The 24156-nt window shown below is 34.1% G+C and overlaps 3 protein-coding genes and 1 long non-coding RNA gene across 5 annotated transcripts; 2 read left to right on the forward strand and 2 right to left on the reverse strand.

Moving 5' to 3' along the window:
* Window positions 1-522: 522 nt before the first annotated feature.
* LOC101892615 (transmembrane protein 223) lies at window positions 523-1382 on the forward strand. The gene is made up of 2 exons (XM_005181759.4): window positions 523-1022; window positions 1085-1382. Exons 1-2 carry the CDS (start codon window positions 602-604, stop codon window positions 1375-1377), a joined length of 714 nt encoding a protein of 237 aa, XP_005181816.1. The 5' UTR covers window positions 523-601; the 3' UTR covers window positions 1378-1382.
* A 134-nt stretch (window positions 1383-1516) lies between these two features.
* LOC101891641 (H/ACA ribonucleoprotein complex subunit 3) lies at window positions 1517-1880 on the reverse strand. Its single transcript, XM_005181753.4, has 2 exons — window positions 1724-1880; window positions 1517-1657 (listed from the first exon to the last, which is right to left on the reverse strand). Exons 1-2 carry the CDS (start codon window positions 1775-1777, stop codon window positions 1517-1519), a joined length of 195 nt encoding a protein of 64 aa, XP_005181810.1. The 5' UTR covers window positions 1778-1880.
* Window positions 1881-5244: 3364 nt separating this feature from the next.
* Window positions 5245-22545, forward strand: LOC101891810 (activating transcription factor 7-interacting protein 1). 2 transcript variants are annotated; one of them, XM_005181754.4, is made up of 5 exons: window positions 5245-5535; window positions 15833-16065; window positions 16131-19305; window positions 20779-21185; window positions 21253-22545. In XM_005181754.4, exons 2-5 carry the CDS (start codon window positions 15894-15896, stop codon window positions 21723-21725), a joined length of 4227 nt encoding a protein of 1408 aa, XP_005181811.2. In that variant the 5' UTR covers window positions 5245-5535; window positions 15833-15893; the 3' UTR covers window positions 21726-22545. The 2 variants fall into 2 exon arrangements, with proteins under 2 accessions (XP_005181811.2, XP_005181812.2); XM_005181755.4 differs by lacking the exon at window positions 5245-5535 and adding an exon at window positions 13955-14100.
* On the reverse strand, window positions 5542-15003 carry LOC109612251 (uncharacterized). Its single transcript, XR_002194420.2, has 3 exons — window positions 14424-15003; window positions 14140-14328; window positions 5542-5721 (listed from the first exon to the last, which is right to left on the reverse strand). It is a non-coding gene; the product is annotated as an uncharacterized LOC109612251 (long non-coding RNA).
* Window positions 22546-24156: the final 1611 nt, after the last annotated feature.

A 24156-nucleotide genomic window follows, 5' to 3' on the forward strand; every position in this document is an offset into this window, starting at 1 on the left:
TTTAAATTGTTTGGAAGCTTTAGGAATATTAACATCAAACGGCAAAATATTAACTTAATGTACCATTTTTTGTCATTATATGTGGATGGTTAATATTGTTTCTGTTTTTTTGAAGTAAAGCCTTCTTAAAAGTTATATATAAAATATATAAATTAAGACAGGAACAATCCACATTTGACTTTGAATGTGAACTTTTAAATTGTTGAATAATCCAAATGCGTTTATTTTATTTATTTTTTCTATATTAAATATACTTAAAATGATAGAAAATATGTTTCAGTATTGGCAACGAAGACCGTCTGCTGATATATTTTTTAATAACTAAGTTGTTGTGCTTAATGTACTAAAATAAACTTTTCATTTCAATACGCTGATGCTCTGTATATCGATTCCGAAAAAAGAAGAAACATTTCAATTTCAATAAATAACATAGTAAAAAACCTCCACAATACCCATACGGATCTGTACGTTTAACTAACTTCTCATGGTGTTTATTAACTACACACATCTGGCAACACTAGCCGAGTTTGTTAGTTCCCTCGTCAGCTGTTATTTTAAGGTTAGGTTTAAAAGTTAAATAAATATAAGGAAAAATCCAAAAATGAGCAGTTTACTGCGTTTATTAATTAATCCCTTAAAAAGCGCCCACTGCCAGCCGCAAAATGTGCGACTATTTAGTCAACGGCCTACTTTATTACACAGGCTTAAGGAAACGTTGACATTTACATCCAAACCAAGAAATTGTCCAAAACAATACTGCACCCGGGCCTATGATGTAAATACAAATGTTGCCAAAGATGTTATAGTGTATAAATATGAAAATCCAAAATTTTTTAAAATTATCAATATATTTGGCATTTGCCAATTTACATTCTGGACATATTTATCACATTTTGCTTTCACGTCATTACGAGATGCACCGGTAGAAGTCAAAGAGGGACAGGAGTTGGCTTGGTATGAGCGTATCAATCTGGGAGAGAATAAATATCGCAATGGCATTACCGTTATGTGTTTCTGCATTGGTAAGTAATAGCAATTAGAAGATTCTCACATTTTAAAACTAGTTAATTTGCCTCTCTTCCAGGATATGGTGTCTTATTTGCTGTGTGGATGTTTACACTGCGTTCGGTGAGATTTTTGATTTTGAGAAAAGGTGGGCAAGATGTTACCTTTGTGACATACGGTCCTTTTGGTCACAACCGCATTATGACAGTCCCCCTAAAAAATGTCTCAGCGCAACAACCTCGCGAAATTGCCAAAGTGCATTTGCCCCTGAAAGTACGAAATCGCTCGCTGTTCTACGTTCTTGATATGAGGGGAGAATTTAAGAACGCCCGACTTTACGACTACACGGCCGGTTTGAATCGACGTTTTTAAATACTGAACAAAAACAATTGTATTATATAGAAAACGCAATGTTATTTATTTCTAATACACATTGAAAGTGTTTAATTAAGTCTTATAAAAATATGCTTATCAGTTACAAACTAGGAAAATTTGATACAAATTGGGAATCTTAATAGACAGGTTCTGGTTTCTGTGTCAGCAGTAAACCGAAACGTTTTTTAATGGTTAAACGTTGTCTGGAGTACTTGTCTTCGGGAGAGAAGTGAGCTGGATGGGCGGAGATTGTGGGACGTCCATCTTCAGTGCGTTTCTGTAACAAAAAATATGCTTTTGTTAATTATATTGTATCAAATGATAGTTTAACGAGTTATTTTACCTTCAAGGTGTATACACGTTCACCATTTTCATTTAATGTGTACATCAAATACATTTTTAAGTTTTTTAATAAATTTTTCTGCGGAAAATTAAATTTTGTCTCTGGTCACAAACACGTGTGTTTACTTTTTGAGTACTGATAGAGATGACAACATTTGATTTATGTGTTATCGATAGTATTTTTAGTTAATAATCGATTTGTAGCCAACAAGTTAATTATCGATAATATCATAATACATTTAGTGTCATGTTCTTACGGTCTTAAGAACAACGTAATTGGGCACTAGTTGAAGGCATGGTAGAAGAATATAGGTAGACGCGTCGACACAGCTGCTGGGACAATGAACTGTCAAACCAATTTGGGAATTGAAAATGTTGAATGAAAAATTATTTAAATTTGTAAAAATTGATGAAAAACGCGAATTATAATAGCCTCCGAATGACGTAGTATAAGAAAACATATAAAAATTTACTTATATTTGAAAAAACATTTAAAATTTTTTGACATATCAATGCTCCCAAGCGTTGATGCATCTACCTGTATTTTTCTGCCATGAGTTGAAGGGTTAAATTAATGAGCGAGTCAAAGATTTACAATAAAACAAAAACCACAGGTGATCTAACATAAATTAACCCGATGATGCGTAATGAACATTCATCAATTTTTAATGCTAATAAATTTGTTGTCAATAATTCAACTTGCATAACATATCATATGGATACGTTTCAGTGATTCAGTTATTGAGTATAAATCAATGCATTGCGAAATCCTAGATGTCGGGGCTATACCCTTAGTATCCACTTGCTCTTTTCCAGAACCTGTAAGAACCTACGAGATTTGAAAATGTTTCGATATCATAAAGAAAATATATATTATCATAGTAATTACATGTTTCACATTCTTGCAGCTATTGGCCTGTTCCAAAACCTGGAAGAATCTTTTATTTTTGCTATTTTTTTAGATGTCATAAAGTGAAAATCAGTTATCGTAGTAAAAACATTTACGTTCTTTCAGTTCTGGGACAAACCAAATAATAACAAGGTACGGCAGATCGATAAAATATGAAAAGTGCAAATTTTAAGCGAGTTTCTTGTAAATTCACATCTTATTATAATAAATAATCTGTTGCAGAATCTGAAAAATTTTCTGGTTTAGCATTTTTTTTGATATCATAAAGGGAAAATTGGTTATCCTCATGGTTTTCCTAGTAAAGTTTTTAACATTCTTTCAATTCTGAGTCTTATTTAACACTTTTTCCACAATATTTTATATCTCAAATGTCAATTCCATAGCATATACGTCAAATAATTGTTCTATTTCAGAACTGCAAGAATGTAAAAATCGCTTTGTTTAACTATCTGCAAGAATGTGCTAGTTTTGAGTTTGTTTTCGTTATTATAAAAGGAAAATCGGTTATCGTAGTAAAAAAATTTACTTTCTTGCAGTTCTGGAACAGACCAAAAGTTTACTATGATAATCCATTTTTTAAAAAATATTGCGTTAAGATGGAACATTATCATTATTTATTGCTTAATCCGGATCTATTCAACAAGATTTCATAAAGGTTTTTGCTTTTTCTTTGGTTTTGTATGTATATGTAACCATGGCAGAAGAATACAGGTAGATGCACCAATGTTTGGGAGCATTGATATGTCAAACAAATTTGAATGTTTTTTTCACATATGAGTAGATTTTTATAGGTTTTCTTATACGACGTCATTCGGAGCATGGTAGAAGAATATAGGTAGATGCATCAACGCTTGCGAACATTGATATGTCAATATTTTAAAATTGTTTTGTCAAAAATAAGTACATTTTTATATATTTTCTTATACGATGCAAATCGGAGGTTGTAGCAATATGCATTTCTCAACAATTTTTACAAATTTTAATAATTTTTCATTCAACATTTTCAATTCCAAAATCGGTTTGACAGTTCATTGTCCCAGCAGATGTGTCGAAGCGACTACCTGTATTCTTCTACCACGATTCGGAGGTTATAATAATTCGCATAATTCAACATTTTTTACAAATTTAAATAATTTTTCATTCAACATTTTCAATTCCAAAATTGGTCTACCGTCTACCTATATTCTTCTACCAGGTATGTAACCAAACATTAGCTGAACGTCATTTATATCTTCCTAAGGGTGTATCTATACACACACAGTTGGCTAATGTTCGAACAAAGATTTAATATTTATACACATTTTTTATTTATAATTTTTGGTCTTTTCCATCGTAAAATAAGGAAGGAAGGTTTAAATAAGCATTCCCAGCTCTGCATTTCTGTAATTTACTTTGTCAAATTACATGGCATAGAAAACAGTTCCCCATCTCTGATTTATGTGTATAAGTTATTTGTTTTAACTTCTTGATTATCTTTTTTTAATTATTATTTATTAAGTATTAAGCGTTTCACTAAAATTATTAGAGTAATATTAATTGTTGTTGTTTCTTAAGTTTAGTTATTAAAATTATTAATTATTATTAATGTTGATTGTTGAATGTTGTTGTTATTGTTGTTGTTGCTGCTCAAGTTCCTTTACTTGTTGGTGCTGCTTGTTTTAAGTTTGAGTTTCGATGGAAGACTGTCGAGTTTTAGTTTTGTCTTTCATTTCATGGTGGTGCTTTTTCAAAATGTGTCGACGATGCACTTACAGTCATTTATTGTGGGAAAATGCTAACCAAGCATTTCTCAGCGACGAGTGTTTATTTCGGTAACTTATACAATGGATTTTTAAATACACATAATTTTGAAAAAAAAAAAAAAAAAAAATGTAAACATATGATTGCATGACTTTACCTTTTTAACTCAACGTTAAAAATGCCATTTTAACTTATAACTCATAATTCTTACTATCTATTTGACACCATATGTGTAAACCCCTTATCGTCTAATAGCAGCTTAATCGCGTTGGTATGCCGTGATGTGAGACGAATGGTATAGAATAAGTCAGAATTTTAATGATAATGTATACCCCATGGTAGAAAAATACAGGTAAATGCATCAACGCTTGTGAATATTGACATGTCAATTTTTTTTTATATATTTCTGCAAAATAAGTACATTTGTCTATGTTTTACCACACAACGCCAATCAGAGGTAGTTAAAATATGCATTTTTTAATAATTTTTACAATTTTGAGTAATTTTTCTTTCAAAACTTTCGATTCCAAAATTGTTTTGACAGTTCATTGTCCCAGCAGCTGTGTCGAAGCGTCTACCTATATTCTTCTACCATGGTATACCCCAATTAATAAATGTTGACCTATATAACATATTTGTTTTGCAGCTGAATGGTTAATTTTATAGAAACTTACTAAATAACAAAAACTAAAATTACCGTTAACCTTGTTTTAAATGCCATAAAATTAACTTATATTCTCTTTTTTGCGCAATTTCAATATAAAGTTTTTGTGCTGCCATTTTGATTATTTGAGATGTGTTCACTAAATTCATGCCGATTGGCAGCTCTGTATCAATGACATTACATCTGTTAACTCAACATAGCTGCATTCAATGTTTGTGGTTTGACGGCATACAACAAGAGGTAGCGGACAGTTTTATTTTTTCACGCCAAGTTTTTATAAAAACAAACATATTTTTGTGCTATTAAAAATATATCCGATAAAAAAAAAAACATAATAAAAATAATACTTCACAGCATTGAAAAAAAGTTCAATGAAATTCTGGAAACTTATGATTGAATGAAATAGTTTTGTTTGAAAAGATAAATGTTTATTTATATATGAAAGAAAAATTGTTGGAGTTGCTTCTAAAAAACAACTTAAAGTAATAATAATAAATCGGTAAGTATAGGAAAAGTAGAAAATATGCTTATATATAATAGAGCTAGTTGCGACAGTTTAAAATAATCCGTTTTTGTTTTCATTTTTTTGTGCATACACGCCATGAACGCTTCCATAAGGGTTGCCAATTTGTCGTTTGTTTTGAAAGAATTGTGGGATGCGAATTGTTATTGTGCACTGAAGGTTCTAAAAGGCAAATGTAAAAAAAAACGTTTTAAATTAAAAATAATATATGTTCTGTTTCAAAACCTGCAAGAAACGTAGAACTTTGGTATTTTTCTTTGCACTTTTGCTTTAAAATGTTTCATGTTTTTTTTTTTTATTTTATAATATTTTTATTCAAAAAACAAAAAAAAAATCGGGGAGAACTTAAAAGATTGCAAATAGCAATCGATCAAGACGCACCTTTTTAATAAATCCTAAACTGGAGTCGACATTGCTCCAGTTTTTCATTCATATTCAAACCTTATCGGATCTGGTTTGTTATTTTAATTAATTTTTATTTTTTAAACTTATTTTCCATACTTGTCATACCTATACAGTTCCATGCAATTTTGTAATAATTTGGTTTTAGATATTTGCCTAGACACTTAATCAATTCCAGTTATATTATTAAAATACAATTGACCGATTTATTTAGGTGACGACAAGTTGCACCACAACTGAGCTCAGTAAGATATTTTATTTTAGAAGTGAAAATCTGACTAGTTAAAATGCCAATTAGAAAATTAGGCTAAAAGGCCGATTTTTGATAATCACTTCCATATAATTAATATATAGTTATCAACATTTCTTGGAACATATTAATATGAATATTTTATTTTTAAACTACTATACTCTCAAAATTTAAATATATTTGAAATTATTTTGTTTTATAACAATCCGTTCTTTGCGTGATCTTTGTAAAGTAACGACACCAGCATAAAAGTGTTTTGTTTAATAAAAGAAGTGTATTAATTTGATAACGGGAATCTGGGTACTATACGGTACCACTATCAGTCGAAATCAAGCTTAGAACCCTGACACAACTTTCAACGGTCACATGAATTCTCATTGAAGGAAAAAGCAGACCAAAATTTGATGACTGGAACATTAAATAAAAATATGGAAAGCAAATGTCACCGCCAGGAATGGATTAAATAAGGATATTTAATCGATAATTAATTTAAATTTTCTAAAAAGTGTTGAGTGTATTGAAATCAAGAATTCCTTATTATGGCCACAAATGTTAGCATTTCGGTTTTTATGACATTAACTTGAATATATTAGTAATTCGTATGATATTAGCTAACATTTTTTTTTAAATTTCAAGAAATTTTTCCATTTATATTGGATTTCTTAGCTCAGGGTATTTTCTGTTATTATTTCCCTTGCAAATCCTCAAAAATGGTTGAATATTGTGACGTTGGCAACCCTAAAATGTTCTGAACATCAATTACGGTACCAGTACTTTTTGCAAAATAATTTAAATATTTGTTATATATTTATTAACAGATTTTTTATGTTTAGTTGTTGTTGTATGCTGTAAGCCATGAACTTGGTATGGGTAAAAAATGATTTCCCTTGGTAATGTGTGCGAGACATAACCTCAAACATTACACAAAAAGTCGGCCATCTTTAAAAAACATCATCATACGAGCAGAACAACAACGACGAGACTTTGCATGTCACTTTGTAAGGTCCCTAGTCTGAAAATGCGATAAAAAATCAATATGGCTGCCCCTCTACTCAAATAGTCTCTATGCATTTATTTTGCGTATTATTAGTTAAAAAAAGTTTTCCTAAATGTCATTTGCCTTATTTTGTCTCAAAAAAAAGTTGCAGTTCCACATTTGTGTTCTGTACCTACCATACAAAGTATTACCCATTCATACAGTTAAATGTGTAGTATTTTGTTAACAGCAAATTTAGCTATAACCAGAACTCTCTTCCCATACTTTCGCTCTCTCTCTCTTTCTCCCTTCACTTCTTATTGTATTCTTTTTGATAGGTTTCGGCTATATTCCAATCTGGAAATCCAACACATTTAGGCTCGGATTTAGTTTTACGGTTATCTATATAGGTACACATTATAGGTTTTGTTCAGATTGCCATATATCGATTTATGGATCATTGCTGTGCTACAAAAGCCAATGGCGTGTTACTTTTTATACCTAGGTGGTATGACAAATCAAACTTGTAGGTTATGTTATTTGTTTTCAGGTATGTTTTTAATAAAAAAAACCAACATCTTTTTATAAAAATCATCTTCATGGATGGCGAGGCGCACACACACAAACACATGCATATGTACGTATGTACATTGTGTAACCTTTTGCAAAGAGCCCCTCTTTAGTTGCTTATTGTCGATTTTGTTATGACCCACCATGCTTCGTGGCGTAGTCATGTAGACACACAACTTTTGTGCAGAATGTTATTTGGATTTCTATTGAGACTTCCCCAGGAATTGGACTTTGACCTTTAAAGGAGGATTATAAACATTCTCTATTGTATAAATAAGCTAAAAAATTTCTTTAAAATAGACATATTTCAGAAATTAGTAACAAGTATTTAGGTATATATAAACTATTTTCATTGGTATTTCATTGCTCTATCTCTGTCTTACATACGGACTATAATAGGGGAATAAACCTAACTACATAGCTCTCTTTTTTTTAGCTGGGTAGGAAATAATTTATTTTCTGAATTGCATTTTACTATTTAACAAATGTGAAAATAGGAACATTTTTGTATTCATATTTTTAATAGGTTATGATGCCACTGTTGCGTTGTTGTTAAATCTAAATATCTACTATGAAGTTCTAGTACTTTGGCAATAGAGTTAACATTTCATTTATTACTGAAGCGTTTTATACAGAATGCCCTTAAGGCCGCGGGTACAATTTGCAACATTCATTTCACATTCATTTTTTGCAATCTGTAGTTTATTAAAGTATCTTCCGAAACTATAAAAAGCAAATAAAGAGCACCCTACATCTATATATTGTGTGAGAGCCACACAACACATTCTCTCTCTCTCTCTCTAGCTCTCTTTTGGTGTCGTTCATATAATGCATTAACAGGTTATGAATTTTGTTATACACACTTGAAATGAAAATCTTTGAAAAAATCATTTTCTATTATTCTATTTTGTAAAAATATTAAATTTAACTTATAAAATAATATTAAATATACAATGAATGAATGATGTTGTTCTACACATGACATGGTCTCACCACATCATTTTGAAAATAATGTTAGGGTTGTAGATAGGTAGTTTTTGTTTAACATTCCATGGTTCGTATTGGGAAATTTGTTTTGCCGTGCTGTAGAAAAAGCCGGTAAAATGTTTAGTATCAAATTCTATACAATGTGACTTTGTTTATCAATATTTCACGGACAAATACTAAGGCAGTCGTTGTATGTGAATTTAACATGGGAGACTATTAACGACAAGAGATTTCAGATTACAATTTTGTTAAACCAACATATAATAGGTGTAATGGTACAACATTAATAAAATTGTTTATAATTCGAAAAGCCCGGTATCTATATACTATAAAAAGAAATTATAACATAAAGTAATAATCGCAAACATAACGTGGATCCTACAATAGAGAAAATTATCATTTTACTTTTACCGATAAAATGACCTGATTAGATTTTTTGTAATATAATTCAATAGACATAGGGTAAGTGTGCCTAAGTTCGGCATGTCCCAGTAGTCGGCACTTTTTATTTTTAAGCTCAAATAACTGAAACAAATGTAAGCAGAAATTTTTGTTTGCTTCGAATCATGGTAGAAGAATATATCGACACAGCTGCTAGAACAATGAACTGTCAAACCAATTTTGGAATTGAAAATATTAAATGAAAAGTTATTTAAATTTGTAAAGATTGTTGAAAAACGATTATTACAATAACCTCAGAATGACGTCGTATAAGAAAACATATAAAAATCTACTTATATTTGAAAAGACATTTAAAATTTTTTGACATATCAATGTTTCCAAGCGTTGACGCATCTACCTGAATTTTTCTACCATGCTTCGAATATAATGTCAGCTATCTTTGAGTACAGTTTCGCTAAGAAAAGATGATATATTCTAACAAAAATTAAATTTTTGTGTGTGAAGGTCCTCAGCATAAACGGCACAATCCATATCCTTAAGAAATGTACAATGAAGACGTCGAATCAGTTTAACAAAAATATAATATTTTAATAAACTAATTTTTTTATTAATATTAATTATCCTTAAAAAAATCGGTATGCCGAATGTTGGAACATGTCATACCGACGATTGGCAAGTGGTGCCGACTACTGTCCATATAATTTAGTGTGAAGATTATTTCATGTCAATGTTGACCGCGACTGCGCCTCAAATGGTCCATCCGCTTAGTTTAATTTTGCCATACTCTTTACAACATTTCAACCGGTTTCTCACGATTAAATTCTTCAATGTTATCTTCCAATGTGCCCATTGAAACGGACGTGTCTTGATAGACATGAGCTTCAACATAACCCAACAATAAATAGCAATAGTCTTTAAGTCGATAATGAAATTAAATGTTCAACGTACTCGATTCTCAATAAGTCCATTGTTATGCGTGCTATGCCACCTTAAAATGGAAGAAGTGCGCCATGAGTTTTCTTAACAGAGCATGCATTTTGGTAATAAAATTCAAGGATTTGGCAGTCAGGTACTATAGACTGAAACTGAAGATGTTTGACAGTGACGTAAAATACGAAACGTGTTTCATGTGTTTCATGAAGCTCATAAAACGCGAAATTAACACAAGGTTTGTTATAAAGATGGCAGAGACCGGACCATTTACTTTGCTACATCTCTCACATAGGGTTCCAGATTTGAAAAACAAATTGCTCAAAGAAAGCGAAATAAAGAAAGCGAAAAGCAATCAAACGTTTTTGATAACATACGATCTTTTGTGAAGGTACTACATATCTGTGAACGCCTTCTGGTATCTCAGACACAAACGGTCACAATTTTCCATAATTTTGTCTGTCATAACTTGCGAAACAAGTCAGCTATTCTTTACAACTTGCTATGCGTAAATATTTCTCTCAACCAGAAACCTGATATGAATATGGAATTTATCGGAATTAATGATTTCGCATAAAATTGGATATGAATGTTCGATTTTCTTGTAATTATTATGTTATTTAGTTATTTTAGATTGTAAGAAAAGATTCATTGCCAATGATTTTGTCCGAATGAGAATGTCCGAATTTTATGTTCCTCTGTGATTTTTGAATTGTTTATTGCAAGACATTAAACTTGATTATTCGGAAGACCTCTACAACCATATCTTTCTCCATTTCATATATATATCAGTATGAATTAAAAGTCAGACGTTCCCGTCTATAATATGAATACCATATAGTTCGATGCTCATGTGACATTTTTAATGTTTTTCTCCTGGTTACTTGCAAAATACATGAAATACTTTTTCAAATAAAGTATCGATCAGAAATAAGTTAATTTCAACACGAAAAAACAATAACAAATAAGGTGTACCATTTTATTTTTCAGTGGATATCAAAACGAGTAATCATCAATTGCCAATAAAGTACTGCGAACGCATTTTAAAGTGAAGATGATACATCTTTACGTTATAAGTCTTCACACTGTAGGTTAATGGACACACTTATTCGTCATAACAGAAGATTTTAAATACAACATACGATTGGATACTTTTAACATATTCCTTTTTGTCGTTTTATTAATTTTTATAGAATTTTAAAATGTTAAGGAAATTTGCATTAAATAAAAACAATTTAGTTACCTACGTATGAATAAAAGTCAAATCTTTATTTTCCAGAATAAGTAGGTTATGCATTAACATTGTGGATAATTGATTATACACTCTCTCCCTCTCTCTCTCTCTCTCTTTTTTTCTTTTGAGTATATTATGTTCCCTTGGTTTTAGGGCACATATGTGACTTTAATAAGTAAATTAAAAAAAAATATATTTTTTAAGTATTGTTCGACTTTTTATATATTTTTCCTGTGTTTATGGGTATATGAGAAATGCTTTTATTAACAACTATTTGCTATGGCAGGTTGTGTCATTTGTGTATGTATACGTGACGCGAATCAGGTGCGACGGGTTTTTATTTTCTCTTTGGCCTTTTTATCTTATATTTTGCTTTTTTATAATGTTATATATCTCAGGGAATCGGGTAAAAATTTTTCTTTAAAAATGACTTAACAAAATCAAGCAGGGTCAGAGCACACGGCGGTGGTCCAATGTATTGTGACGTCATGTCTCTACAAAAATATACCCAACAATTAGCCAAATATTCATACATAATTTTGATTTAGTTGATATTTATATTTTTTAAAGCATTTATTAACATTAAATGTATATAAAAATAATAATTTGTAAATTTTTTAACTTTTCTCTTTAAACTTTCAGTTTACCTCATTTATTCTGTACTGCCCCCGTATGTTGTTTGCTGTGGATAGCTTTGTAGTTTTGTTTGTTGTACCAATGACTATTGGTATAAAACATGTTTTTCTTTATTTATGCAACTATGTCCGGGTAAAAATCCCATGTATGTAGGATAAAAATAAAGGTACCTCTCTATAGATATTTATATTTTTTTTAAGTCTGATTTATTGAAAATCTCTTAAATTAAACCTCAAAGCAAATAGAAATCGCCATTATTTTTTTTATTATAACATTCAAAATCTTTAAAAATAAATTGCCCTATAGAATATGTTTCTAAATTCTCGGTTCATATTCCTCCCTTTCTTTGTTCATTTTTATATAAGTAAGCGGGGCGGGCCGCACAGAGCTAACAAACAAAACAATAATGAGCACAACTGACAACAAGAAAAAAAAAACGTTGCCCCAACCAATACAGAAAACTAAGAGAGAAAGAGAGAGTGAATTTTATTTTCAGAGAGTATCTGCTCTTACTCTCATTTTTATAAACATGTAAAATAAATTACCTATCTTCGTACCTACATTGATTTTATAAAATTTTATGATAGAATTTGGAAAAAAAGTTAATAATAAATGTAACTATCCATTCAGTAGATACTATAGATGGTTATTTAGAATTCTTTCTCTATTGTAAGCAGAATATGTAGCTGTTATGTGTGTTTTTGTTTACCTATAATGAGGGCCTTATTTTTTACGTAAAATATTAAGATTTTATTTAAAAAAGTCCAATTCCTAGGAACTATTACTTGTGAAAAAATTTCTGTAGATGACCTGAGGTATTTAAGCCACTATACTTGCCTTTAACTGAACATTCATATCCATTCACCACCACACACATACACACTACAATGATGAGTGATTTCATTAGTATTTGGTCGTTGCATAGCAAATGTTTCCTAAACTGATTTTTTAGCTGAATGCTGAGGAAAATAATAGTTTTTTTGATGAACTATTAAACGTTTCCGAAAGACTTAGGGGGTATTCTAGTTTACCATATAAGTAAAGCGGAAACATTTGGTTCCGGGCTATATCTAACTAGCTGGATATTGTTGGTTTTCGTTAGAACTCCCTAGAGATTGAGTTACCAATGCCAGTTACCTTCTTTTCACATTTTAAAGTGGATTTACATTATCTCAATTTTTCTCCCCGTCATATAGGTAGTTAGGTATACATGCTGGAAACATTTCAGCCAGTTGTCTTCTCATATCGCAAACCTCGTTTTGTGTATGTATAATACAAAATTTCGCTTATGATGCCGCCATGCAATGTTGTCTGTTAGTTCACATCTGGTTTCTCTGTAATGTTTTTTATGTATAGATGCATTCTATTTGTGTAAAATTTCAGTCTTCAACCCATATCTGGATATGTTGAACAAGTATATTTCGTTTAACTAAAAAGGGGTCTTTGAGGTTAGGGGGCAATATATTAAAACCTTTCGAATTTGTTGTTTTATTTCGACTTTCTCTGTGTTACGCAACAGTATTTAGTTAGGTAGGTGTATCTTTTGTCGTGCCCCCCATTGTCTCAATGCCTCAAATTTGCACACACAAAATTGTTCTGTGTTGTCTCTAGCAAATGAATATGCTATAGATGGCAGCATTTTGTTTGGCTGCTAAGTGTGTTGTCTGTTACATTTGAACGCTTCAGAATAAGCTCTACTTTGCTCAGGACCTGGACTCATATTTCATGTCCACAATAAAATAGGGTACTTGATATGAAAAATCGGTAATCTCCCCTTACCTAGCCCAACATTTTATTTTCTTTAGGACAGGAAGCGGGCCATTTTTTTTTGAAAAATATCTAGATATTTTAAAAAACAATCGGCTCCCCCCTTGGAACCATTGGTCCCATTTATCGACTTTCCTTTACCCGAGAGTACAGCCTAACCTGAAACGAACCTATAGCCGAGCATGTTCAACACGAACATCGAAAATCATGCAAGCACAATGTCTCACTTGTTTCTTTATAGCTCGCTGCTGTTCAGTTCTCCGCTTCACGTGGTGACGTACGGTTGCGTTATTTTTGTTAACATTTGCGACAGTGTTTCTGTAAGCCTGAGGCTTTACATAAAGCTAAATATTTTGCAATATACTTTAACATTTTAGAACAAACAATGTAAGTTAAATAAAAATCTATTATTTTTCTTATTTTTACCTATTTTTATAGTTATCTATGTCCCCGCTTTGGTATCTTTTCTTGCTCTCCCTTGTACTGCCACTCTTTCTCTCGCTCTCTTGCTTGCTCTTATTGTGTTGTTATTAGTTGCGCCTTGTTTGTTGTTTATCTCGTTATATAGAAAACGTACCGTACATTGACATATCATTTATAGAACACAACAATTGCCTTGATGGGAACGCCATTTTGTTTTCAAGAACGAAATGTAAATTATTTAAGTACACGCAAATAATTTTAAATTAGGTTGAATTAAGCAGTAATACCTTCTTTGATATCTGGCCATGGGTCTCCAGGGTTACCACGGACTTTTTATTATTTAGATTTTCCAAAATTCTTAACGTATTCAAAATCTCCGCACAAATTCAGAATCCTACATGCAGTTTTTGGTGTAGTTAGCCACTTCGCAATCAAAATTTTTGCCAAACATTTTGCTTGTATTTTCTTTACAATTTTTCTTTTTTTGTTTTTCGTAATTACCATTTGTAATTTTTGTTTCCATGTATCATAGTGATGTACACTCTAAAGGTAACCGAATAATTTGTCCTTTCATAACAAAACATATGATGACGATCTAAAGAACAACCATGAATTGTTGGTTATGCTAAGGGTATCTCAAGTCTAGCTTAGTTGATTGCGTTGATTGTGTATTATTAATTAATAGTTCATATTAAATTGTTTTAAATTGTACCTAGATACAGAAAATTAGTTCAAAACTTCAGTTCGTCTGGCTTTATTAAGTCATGCATATCATTTAATTTTTTTTGAAAGTTTTGCCTTCAGTCTTTGTAGAAGTTGTAGGTACATATTTTTATGTAACTACAGTGTATTATCGTTTTTTATTTAGAACTAATGAATGACAGCTAAAATTAAAATTCCGTGGTTGTTGTTTGTTATAATCGGTTCAATTGGCTTTGAGCATTTGTCTCTGACGTGAACAGCTGTTTATTTGTTTGGGGTGCGTTCAGTGAATGTTATCTGGGCACAGGTTACGTTCAGTGTTTTTGTTTAATTTGATAGGGGAAAACTAAAATGTACTTTATTGATCGTAAAACTTTATTAGCATTATTGTTAAAACTAAAAAAACGGAAAAATTATAATATGTTAACTGGGGAAGAGATTAGCGCTTGACAGGAACTTATTTATAAAAAAAGTCAAACAATAAATTCCGTAAATATTATTGTTTTTTCTATATGTTAATTTATGATTTATGGTTCTTATATTTGGTGTCAATGCTTGTTTGCCAAAATGTGGAATTAATTAAATATTTTTTTACCTGTTGGCTTTTACTTAAACAATGAAAAGCTGTTATTATTTTGGCGCATGTTCAGTGAACCAAGCTAATGTGTCGAAGGAGTATGTTTATGTCGTTTATAAGAAAAATATATGAAACTATATGGATTATTTTAGGGCCCTAGTTTCTATAATCTATGTCGAGCCTTTAAGTAATGGATGTGCATGGATTGGTATCACATTCAATGTCAAGATGCCGTTGGCTTTCGCTTCCTTGCTTCTACCGGCTTGACATGAGACCAAAGTTCTGTGGGAATTTTAATTTTGTGTTTGTTTTTGATATTATTTTTAATTAATTTATTAGTTTTTATTTATATTATATTTATTTTATTAATAACAGATATTTTATATTATTCAATCATATCTTTATATTTGTTTTTAGAATCCTTTATCAATTCAAATGAATGGAAATTAAGTTTTCTTAACAAAGCACCAAACACAATATGATGGAAGTAAAACAGAGTGCGTCCGTTGACTTAAATGACCTCTTGGCCCCTGTAAAAAGCACTGATGTTACAGATGGTGTCAGCGATGTAGTGATGAGAGACTTAGCAGAAGAAGTTAAACCTGCCCAACTGAATTGTGATGACATTATAAAAACAGATAATGATTGTGGTGAGTTCAAAAAATAAAAAAAACAATTAAATGTTCAAAATTTATTAAATTCCTTTCAATTATAGAAAAATCAAACAATGGTATAGTTACAAATGGTGGCGATGAAACTATATCTTCCTTAATTGATTTGGAATCGACGGCAGCTGCACCCGTCACGTCAGATCTTGAAGATGCTTTATTAGCCGAGGATGATGCTTTGCCCAAATTGACAGATGTCAAAGTAAATAGCATTGCATCCTCAGTGTCGGTGGCAGTGGATGATATTTTAGCCGATAAAGTTGAGACATCCAACTCTACCACCAGTTCAACTAATGTCCGTGACCCTGGTGATGACCTAGATACCCTACTGTCTAAAATTAATGACATCGTAGAGGATTGTTTAGACGAAGAAAGTGCTGTGACTGAAGAAAAAGAAAATGAAGTAGAAGCTGTCAGTAATGCTGCTGATGAATCAAAAGTCGAAACTATGGAAGATAGTGTAATTTTATTAGATGATACAGCAGCAAATGAAAGTTGTTTGGAAGTTGATAAAGAGGTATCGACAGCACTGGAAACTCAGGAAGAGTCAAAAGATGAGGTGGAAACCATTACACGGGAAGATAACTCCTGTGCAGAAATTAAAGAAACGGAAGAAGTCGCAACTGAAAAGAAAGATGAAACCGTCAGTGTCATTCCTCCAAATACCGAAGGAATGACTGAAGAAACCAGCAAAGACGAAGGTAATGTTGAAAGCATTGCCGAAAACAAAACTGGTGATGCCAAAACCAATGATGCAGAGGATGTTTCACCAACTTATGAAGCTGACACACCGACCACTACAAAAATCACAGAAGAAAAAATCGCTGAAGACGTTCCTCTCGAGAACGCTGATAAATTATTGGAAGAAGAAAATACTAACGATCTGGACAAGATGTTAGTGGATGATGAAGAGACAGTAGATTCTATCAAAGAAAATGAGTTGTTGGATGCTAAGAACGATGAAGATACGGTATTTACAGAAAGCGATAAAATCGATGACTTGATTCTATCCGAAGATGAAAAGGATCTCAATACTGAAAAATCAAAAGAAACAGACGATAATGAAACAAAGACTTTGGATGAAGAACAAAAGAAACCCGATGAGGTCGACAATACAATAGAAGAGAACCATTCAGAGAACAAAACTAAACCTCAAGATTCTAATGATATTAAGGAAGACCAGGAATCAAATGAAAGTAATACCGTAACACCTGCAGCATTGGAAGAAAAGGAAAGTCCAAAGAAGGTGGAAGAAACAACAGAAAATGATGATTCAGACGATGAGATTGTCTTTTATGTAGACAAACCACCAGAAAAGCAGGATGAGGCGAAATTGTCAGAAGTGGAGGATACTGAGACAAACTCCGAAAAATCTTCGGTTCCATTAACTTCAGAAGAAAAACAACCAAAAGAAAACAAAGAAAAATCTGAGGAAGAAAATGACATTGTCATCTTGGACGATGATGATGAAATGCAAATTGACAAAATAGCAAAGGAGACAAGTCCGAAAAAGAAAGAAAGCGAAGAAAAAAGTATGGACACAGAAAAAACTAGTGAAATACCCACAAAGACAAATGAGGAAAGCGAAAAAGAGAACAAGGAAGCCGAAAGAAAACATTCCACCATTGACATGGATAATTCAGATAATGCTCGCGATGACTTTGTTGTTGGCACAGATAAAGCGACGAAAAAACCTGATGATGCCGAGGAGAATAGTAATTGTAGCAGTAGTAGCAATTTATTGCTGGAAGCAAAACAAAGTGACAATACCGGTGATGAACCAACACCTGAGGAAAATGAAAACGACGAAGAAGATGATGATGGTGATGTGGAGTTAATTGAAACTGAATCTAAGGAAGCTGAGATTTCTTCAGAAAAGGGCGATGAATCCTCCGAAGCTGTTCCACCTGCCAAACGTCCAAGACTGAGTGAGGACAGTGAAATATCCTCCTCCAAAACAGATGAAGATAGCAAAAGTAGAAGAACATCAGAATGTGTGGAAAAGAAAACGGAGGCTGAAAGTGCCTCCACTAGCATTTTATCAACATCGCTTAAACGAACCCACGATGTCATTGAATTAGAGATGGACAATGAAAAGTCCAATGATTCTAAGATATCCGTTGCAGAAAACTCCACGAAAAAACCAAGAACAGAGGAAACTGAGGATAAGAAAATTGTGGAGGATGTAAAGAAGATGGATGAAAAGGTCATAAAAACTGATGAAAGTATCGATGAGAAGAAAGTGGATGTAAAGAAGGATGTTTTAAAGAGTGAACCCTCTGAAGAGCCCATACGCTTGTATCCTGCACCAAATCTAAAGAATCTGGGAGAAGGCGATGCAATTAGTTTGGGCTTTTTGAAAAAATTCCGCAAGTCCTTTGACAAAATGACAAAACAAGATCTCGAAGAGTTGGTCTTACAGAAGGTGGTTGAAGCCATTATACATCGCAGTGAATTTGCGGAAATGCGGGAGCTAATTGAGAAACAGGAAAAACTGATAACATCACATCGAGCCAAAATATCTGAATTATCCAAACAGTTCCGGGATCTTGAAATGGTGCACAATCGTGTGGTCAAAGATATTGAACAACGAAATGCTCAGTTCATAATGCCAGTCAAAATTACACGAGCTGTTGGTCTCCAAGTGTACATACCCAATAAGAAGACTCTCATGGAAGCAAATGCTGCCGCTTCTGCTGCTGCGAGTGGCAGTAGTTCAAGTAATATACCGGCAGTTTCCCCACAACGTGCATCGACTGCACCATCGCACAGTAACCTAACATCACCTCAAAGACAATTCAATCCTCCCCAAACCAATGTCGAATCGGCTTTACGTACTGCATCCAATGCTAACGTCAATTCAACGTCAACGAATACGGCACCAAGACGTGGATGCGCTCAAAAAGTCACACCCATTCGACCAATGCCCAGCAGTAATTCAACGTCATCGGTTAACGCTTCGCCAACCTCCAATACGGCAACACAAGTTTATCGCAATAATCATACCCAGAACCAATTGCAACAACCAAGAATATTGAATAAAAATGCCACGCCATCTCCAGTGGGTGCTACGCAGACGTCAAATATGAATGCAGCAGCCATTCAAAGGCAGAGATATATACAGCAGTCTAAGGCATCGCCCAATCAGGATGTTTCGGCTCAGCGAATACCACAGCAGCAGCAGCAGAGCCCTAGACCGCCAGTCGGCAATTTGCATAATAAGTGAGTATAAAATGTAGATTAAAATTCCAATATGTAGATTTTGTTAGACATAGATTTCGTCTCTGAAAGAGAGCCAAGGCAACTCACTATATGCCTTCGGGACGGAGGTCATGTTCATAATCTTAGTAGACTCTTCAGTAGACTGGTTGTTGTTAGACATCAGAAGGAATCTTATCGATTGTCGGACATTATGGAGGAATTTCGCTTCGTTTTCACACATAAACTTTGTCCAGTATTTGAGGATTCCTCTCGACCCAGTGGTTTAAAGGGGAACTCCGCGCCATATACATTATTCGGCAACTAGATTTGAGGACGCTCATCGACTAAACTGCCGGCGGTGCATGTGTCTCTACGGTGCTATAAAGTACCGCTGAGTTCTGAAGGTTTTCAGGGAGGAAATCTCCTCCGATCTAATGAAACGATATTTATTTTAGGGTCAATATTTCCATTAGACCGATGTGCTCACATTCGCATCATTGCTATTCTAAAGCCATTGCGTCAGTGCTCATGTAATCCTTGTTTATCTCTACTCTAACGTGACTTTGTTTCTAACTCCAAGATCAAAAAGAAAATGACCTATATTGGTTGGGTCCATAGCGATACAGGAGTTAGGAGAGTAGGTTTGGCTGAGCAGTGAAAAAGGTGGGCCGCTCATTTGGAATAGGAGTTCTGCGCACTACTGTCATTTCCCAATACGAATTGAGGCGGCAGCAACATCCAGATCTCAGTTGTGCCAAAACTATTCTGGTTTGTCGAGGCAGATCTCGTCGTCTAGCTGCAATGGGAGGCGGATGATCTCCGACTATGGTATTCACCCCATATTCTGTTATTACTTTTGTGAGCCCATCAGAGTGAATACTATTCAGACGTTCTTGGTAGGTCTATTGATCTAGGCGCTCTCTCTTATACATCTTTACCGCACTCTCTAGATCATAAAGGTCATTCCTTACATTCCTGGGCTGAGGTTGCCTATCCACCATTTTATAATGCTGTCGCACCGGTAAGGTTTTCGCCTCCTCATGTAAATGGTCAACGGGTTTCATAGGAAGGAACTTTACTGCGGTTGTTAGTTCGCCGTCCTGGCAGGACTGAATGTGTTTCTATTAAATAGCACTTACATTGGCAGAGTACGCCGCATAGTTTAACCCATCGCGTTGTGAGAGGTCAATAAGGTCTCTTTATCAGCTCCTCAAGTACTGCCGGTACTCTCCGACCAGGGACCGCCATGAACGTGTTCGTTCATGTGGTCCTTGTATATTTTCTTGGTGTCATGTAGACGTTAATTTGTCATCCCAGGGGTAAACGAACAATCGGACATCTAATTCGAGCCTTTACTCCCTTTTTCTGAAGATCACTGAAGAGATTTCCGCTAGTATGCCTTAATGTCATGTTCTCCATCAACTACCTACTTTGAAAATCAAAAATTTCCCAAACAATAAATTTACTTATATTTTTTATACTTTCCTTTTTCAGCCAACGTGTTGTGCAACAGCAGAAAATGCCCAACAATACAACCGCTGTTCCACGTCGTCCCGATCCCACACCATCTGCTGGGACCAACAATTCATCTTCTTTGGATAATTACATGAACACATTGACACAGCTTACTGGCGGTAATACTGCTGTCAGCATAACACCAGCAAAACCGAAAGAGAAAGCCGTCATTGATCTAACCGATGAAGATGAAATACCACCACCCGCACCACATCCGATTAGTCCACAGCAAACAAATTCTGCGTCAATTGCGCAAGCACAACGGCGTAGTTTACCTGCACAGAGTAGTAACGCAAATGTGTCACAACAGTATGGTCGGACAGCACCGCCGTTGGCACGTATACCACCCTCTCAGGTGGCGAACAGCAATAAAAATCGTATGCAAGGTAAGTTAATGCCAGCTATTTGGAATGCAAGTGATTTGAAACTTACATTTGTGTTCTCTTTTCGCAGGTCTTAAAAATAACTCATTTGCATCAACAATAAGTACACCTCCTGGAACAAGTATTACACGCATTAATGTGGCAGCAAATACTCAGGTTACACAACGTGTTAAATACAGTCATCCGGCTCCGTTGCCTGCCACGCCGCCACAAGCATTTAATCCTAACTGGAAGTTACCGCCTCCAAGACCTACTATACGTATAAGTAACCTGGACAATGGCATTGTCATCTCTTGGACAATGGAGGAATCTATGGATCGCCATGCCGAATGTGTCAGCTATCAAATTTATGCCTATCAAGAAACATCAGGTCCTCCCATGGCCGACTCATGGCGTCATGTGGGCGATGTTAAGGCCATGTTACTGCCCATGGCCGTAACCCTTACACAATTTCAAGAGGGTCAACGCTATTTCTTTGCCGTGAGAGCTGTTGATTGCCATCAACGTTATGGTCCCTTCAGCTTACCAAAAACCTGGAGTTAAATTGTTAGCTCCGCTTCCGTCACTCTCATCTCCTTTTCATGCACGCTTTGAGAGTGCCTAAAACCAACCCCCACAACTAAAAAAAAACAAAATAAGGAAAATTTGAAAATAATTTGATTATTGAATTTACAAACATTTTTTATCCATTTGCTACTGGATATGTAATTAGATATTTATTTTATTTTCTCTTAGGTTTAAATTCATTTTACATTAATCATAAGACTCTCCTTCCTTGTAGAGTAACATCCATAGATAGCTGCTCACATTCACACAAATTCAAAGACACTCATCAACTAACTCCATGGTGGTTATTGCAAATGAAGTAATGTAATTTATTTGACTTTAAATTGCTTTGTTTTATTATTTATTATTTTAAAGTTGAATCTTCAAAAAATGGTAAACATTTGCTTACCATAATCCAACCACCGCCCTTGTTTTTTCTTTTAATGAATACGTGCACACACACACATACGTCAGCAGTAAGGTGTTTTAAGTTTTATCGATTATTAGCTTACCTTTATAATTTAATTGTAGTTTTTATGTTTATATACATATTTGCATTTTTTTTTAAATCGATAACCTATTAATCACATTTAAAACTTTAAACAATAACTATTTCAGCTGTTTGAACAGCCAGAAATGAGCAACATCGCAGACATTATTTAGACATATAGCTTTAAATGGCTATATTTTAATTTATATTACATGAATAATATAGAATATAAAATGCAAAAGAAACTGAAATCAATCTGCTATAAATACATAGGGAGAGATATTGAAAAAACAAAATAATAATAAATTCTTAATACAATATTGAAAATGTTTAATTCGTATTTATTTCGTGGTTACAAATTAAGGAGGCAACGGCAGGTGTACATTTATTCTTTTATAGTTAATAGCCAAATTAAAAGGCGGGTACGCCATGAGGATGACAAAACAAAGATATTGTGGAGGAGAACGAGAATGCGAACCTTTCCAAACACACTGAACGCTCTTTTTCCTACAAATGGAAACTTTATTTTACAGAGTATAAGGAGAAAAAGCAATATAACTGGCAGAACGGAGAATTAAGGTGTATTATATCCTGTCAAAACTCTGCGCTTAGGACCGTTATATTGTGCCTCTTCATGACACCTGTTGATAACCTATATAGGGGACGTATGTTTTTCCTGTGATGAGGCACAATAAAATGCTGTCGGTGCAACCCTTGCTTGGATGGTATGCACATAGCCATCCTTATTATTACCAGGTCGATAGGCTAACTACCCCCAGGCATGTAAAGAAAGACCATCATGATCTGGAGAGAAATCTATAGGAGGCCTCTTGCAGAATTGAATTGTATTCTCCCTGTCAAGGTTATGGAAACACGCTTGGGCACGGTGGGGTGATATCTTCGAAACTGTTTAACTTCTATCTTTCTGACATTCCACGCCCTCCTGATGGCTTGGAGATAATTACGACAATTACGGACACGCATGTCGTCCGGACGCATCATAGATAACATCTGCTATCGGTTAAACTATTACTTAGTTGATCAAAACCTATTTTCGAGGAATATGAAATATCCGACACGAAATCCACGTCCACACGGACTGTTTTACTTCCGACCACCAATAACCCCAAGGTCTTTGGGGTCGCATTTGATAGCGTTCTTAAGTCGTCCGCACATACCACAGCTTTGAGTTTTAAGATTAGCAGCAGGAACAAGGTTTTCAAGTCTCTCTTGTGAATCTTGTTGACCCCTTTCACCTGGCGATAGGCTGGTTTGTGGTAAAATATGGGGCTCCGGTGTGGTCCACCAACGAAAATGCTGCCTAAATGAAAAAATATTCAGACTTGCCAGAACGTCGCCCTTAGAATCGCATTAGTGTACCATCTCATACCACTTGTCGACCATCTATATGAGGGGGCCATGGATCTTACCGGTGCGACAGCATAATAAAATGCTTGCTTGGGTATTACAAACAATGCCATTCTTATCACCATCTGGTGGATAGGCAACCTTCTCCCGGCAGATAAGGAAATAACTTCATGATCTAGGAAGAGAGGTACAGAGGCATAAGAGAGAGACTCTAGTTCAACAGGCCTATTAAGCAAGACGTAATGGTCATCACTCTGACGCGGTCATAGAAGTCATGGAGCAATATAGAGTAAAACCATCCTCGAAGATCATCTCCCTCTCATCGAAGCTGGAGAACAACTGAGATCCAGTAGTGCAACCGCCTCAATTCGTTTTGGGCTTGAATTGACAGCAGAGGGCAGAACACCTGCCCACTTGGCATGCTGCACCTCTTTTACTTTTCAGCCAACTAACAAACTATACACGTTGCATCCTTTTCGAAATAGAGGCAAAAAACAGAACAAGTGGAGGAAATTCCGAACGAACAAAGCAGTAGGACGTGCTACAATTGCAACAGAACCAATCGCAATG

This window comes from Musca domestica, unplaced genomic scaffold (genome assembly GCF_030504385.1).
Source record: "Musca domestica strain aabys unplaced genomic scaffold, Musca_domestica.polishedcontigs.V.1.1 48, whole genome shotgun sequence".
NCBI classification, from domain to species: Eukaryota; Metazoa; Arthropoda; class Insecta; order Diptera; family Muscidae; genus Musca; species Musca domestica.

Coding starts and splice junctions, on each gene's coding strand:
- LOC101891810 (XM_005181754.4), top strand. CDS start 15,894: ATGATGGAAGTAAAACAGAGTGCGTCCGTTGACTTAAATGACCTCTTG. Junction 16,066..16,130: donor AAAAACAGATAATGATTGTG/GTGAGTTCAAAA, acceptor TTTCAATTATAG/AAAAATCAAACAATGGTATA. Junction 21,186..21,252: donor CAATAAAAATCGTATGCAAG/GTAAGTTAATGC, acceptor CTCTTTTCGCAG/GTCTTAAAAATAACTCATTT.
- LOC101891641 (XM_005181753.4), bottom strand. CDS start 1,777: ATGTATTTGATGTACACATTAAATGAAAATGGTGAACGTGTATACACC. Junction 1,658..1,723: donor AACGTGTATACACCTTGAAG/GTAAAATAACTC, acceptor TTTTTGTTACAG/AAACGCACTGAAGATGGACG.
- LOC101892615 (XM_005181759.4), top strand. CDS start 602: ATGAGCAGTTTACTGCGTTTATTAATTAATCCCTTAAAAAGCGCCCAC. Junction 1,023..1,084: donor CGTTATGTGTTTCTGCATTG/GTAAGTAATAGC, acceptor CCTCTCTTCCAG/GATATGGTGTCTTATTTGCT.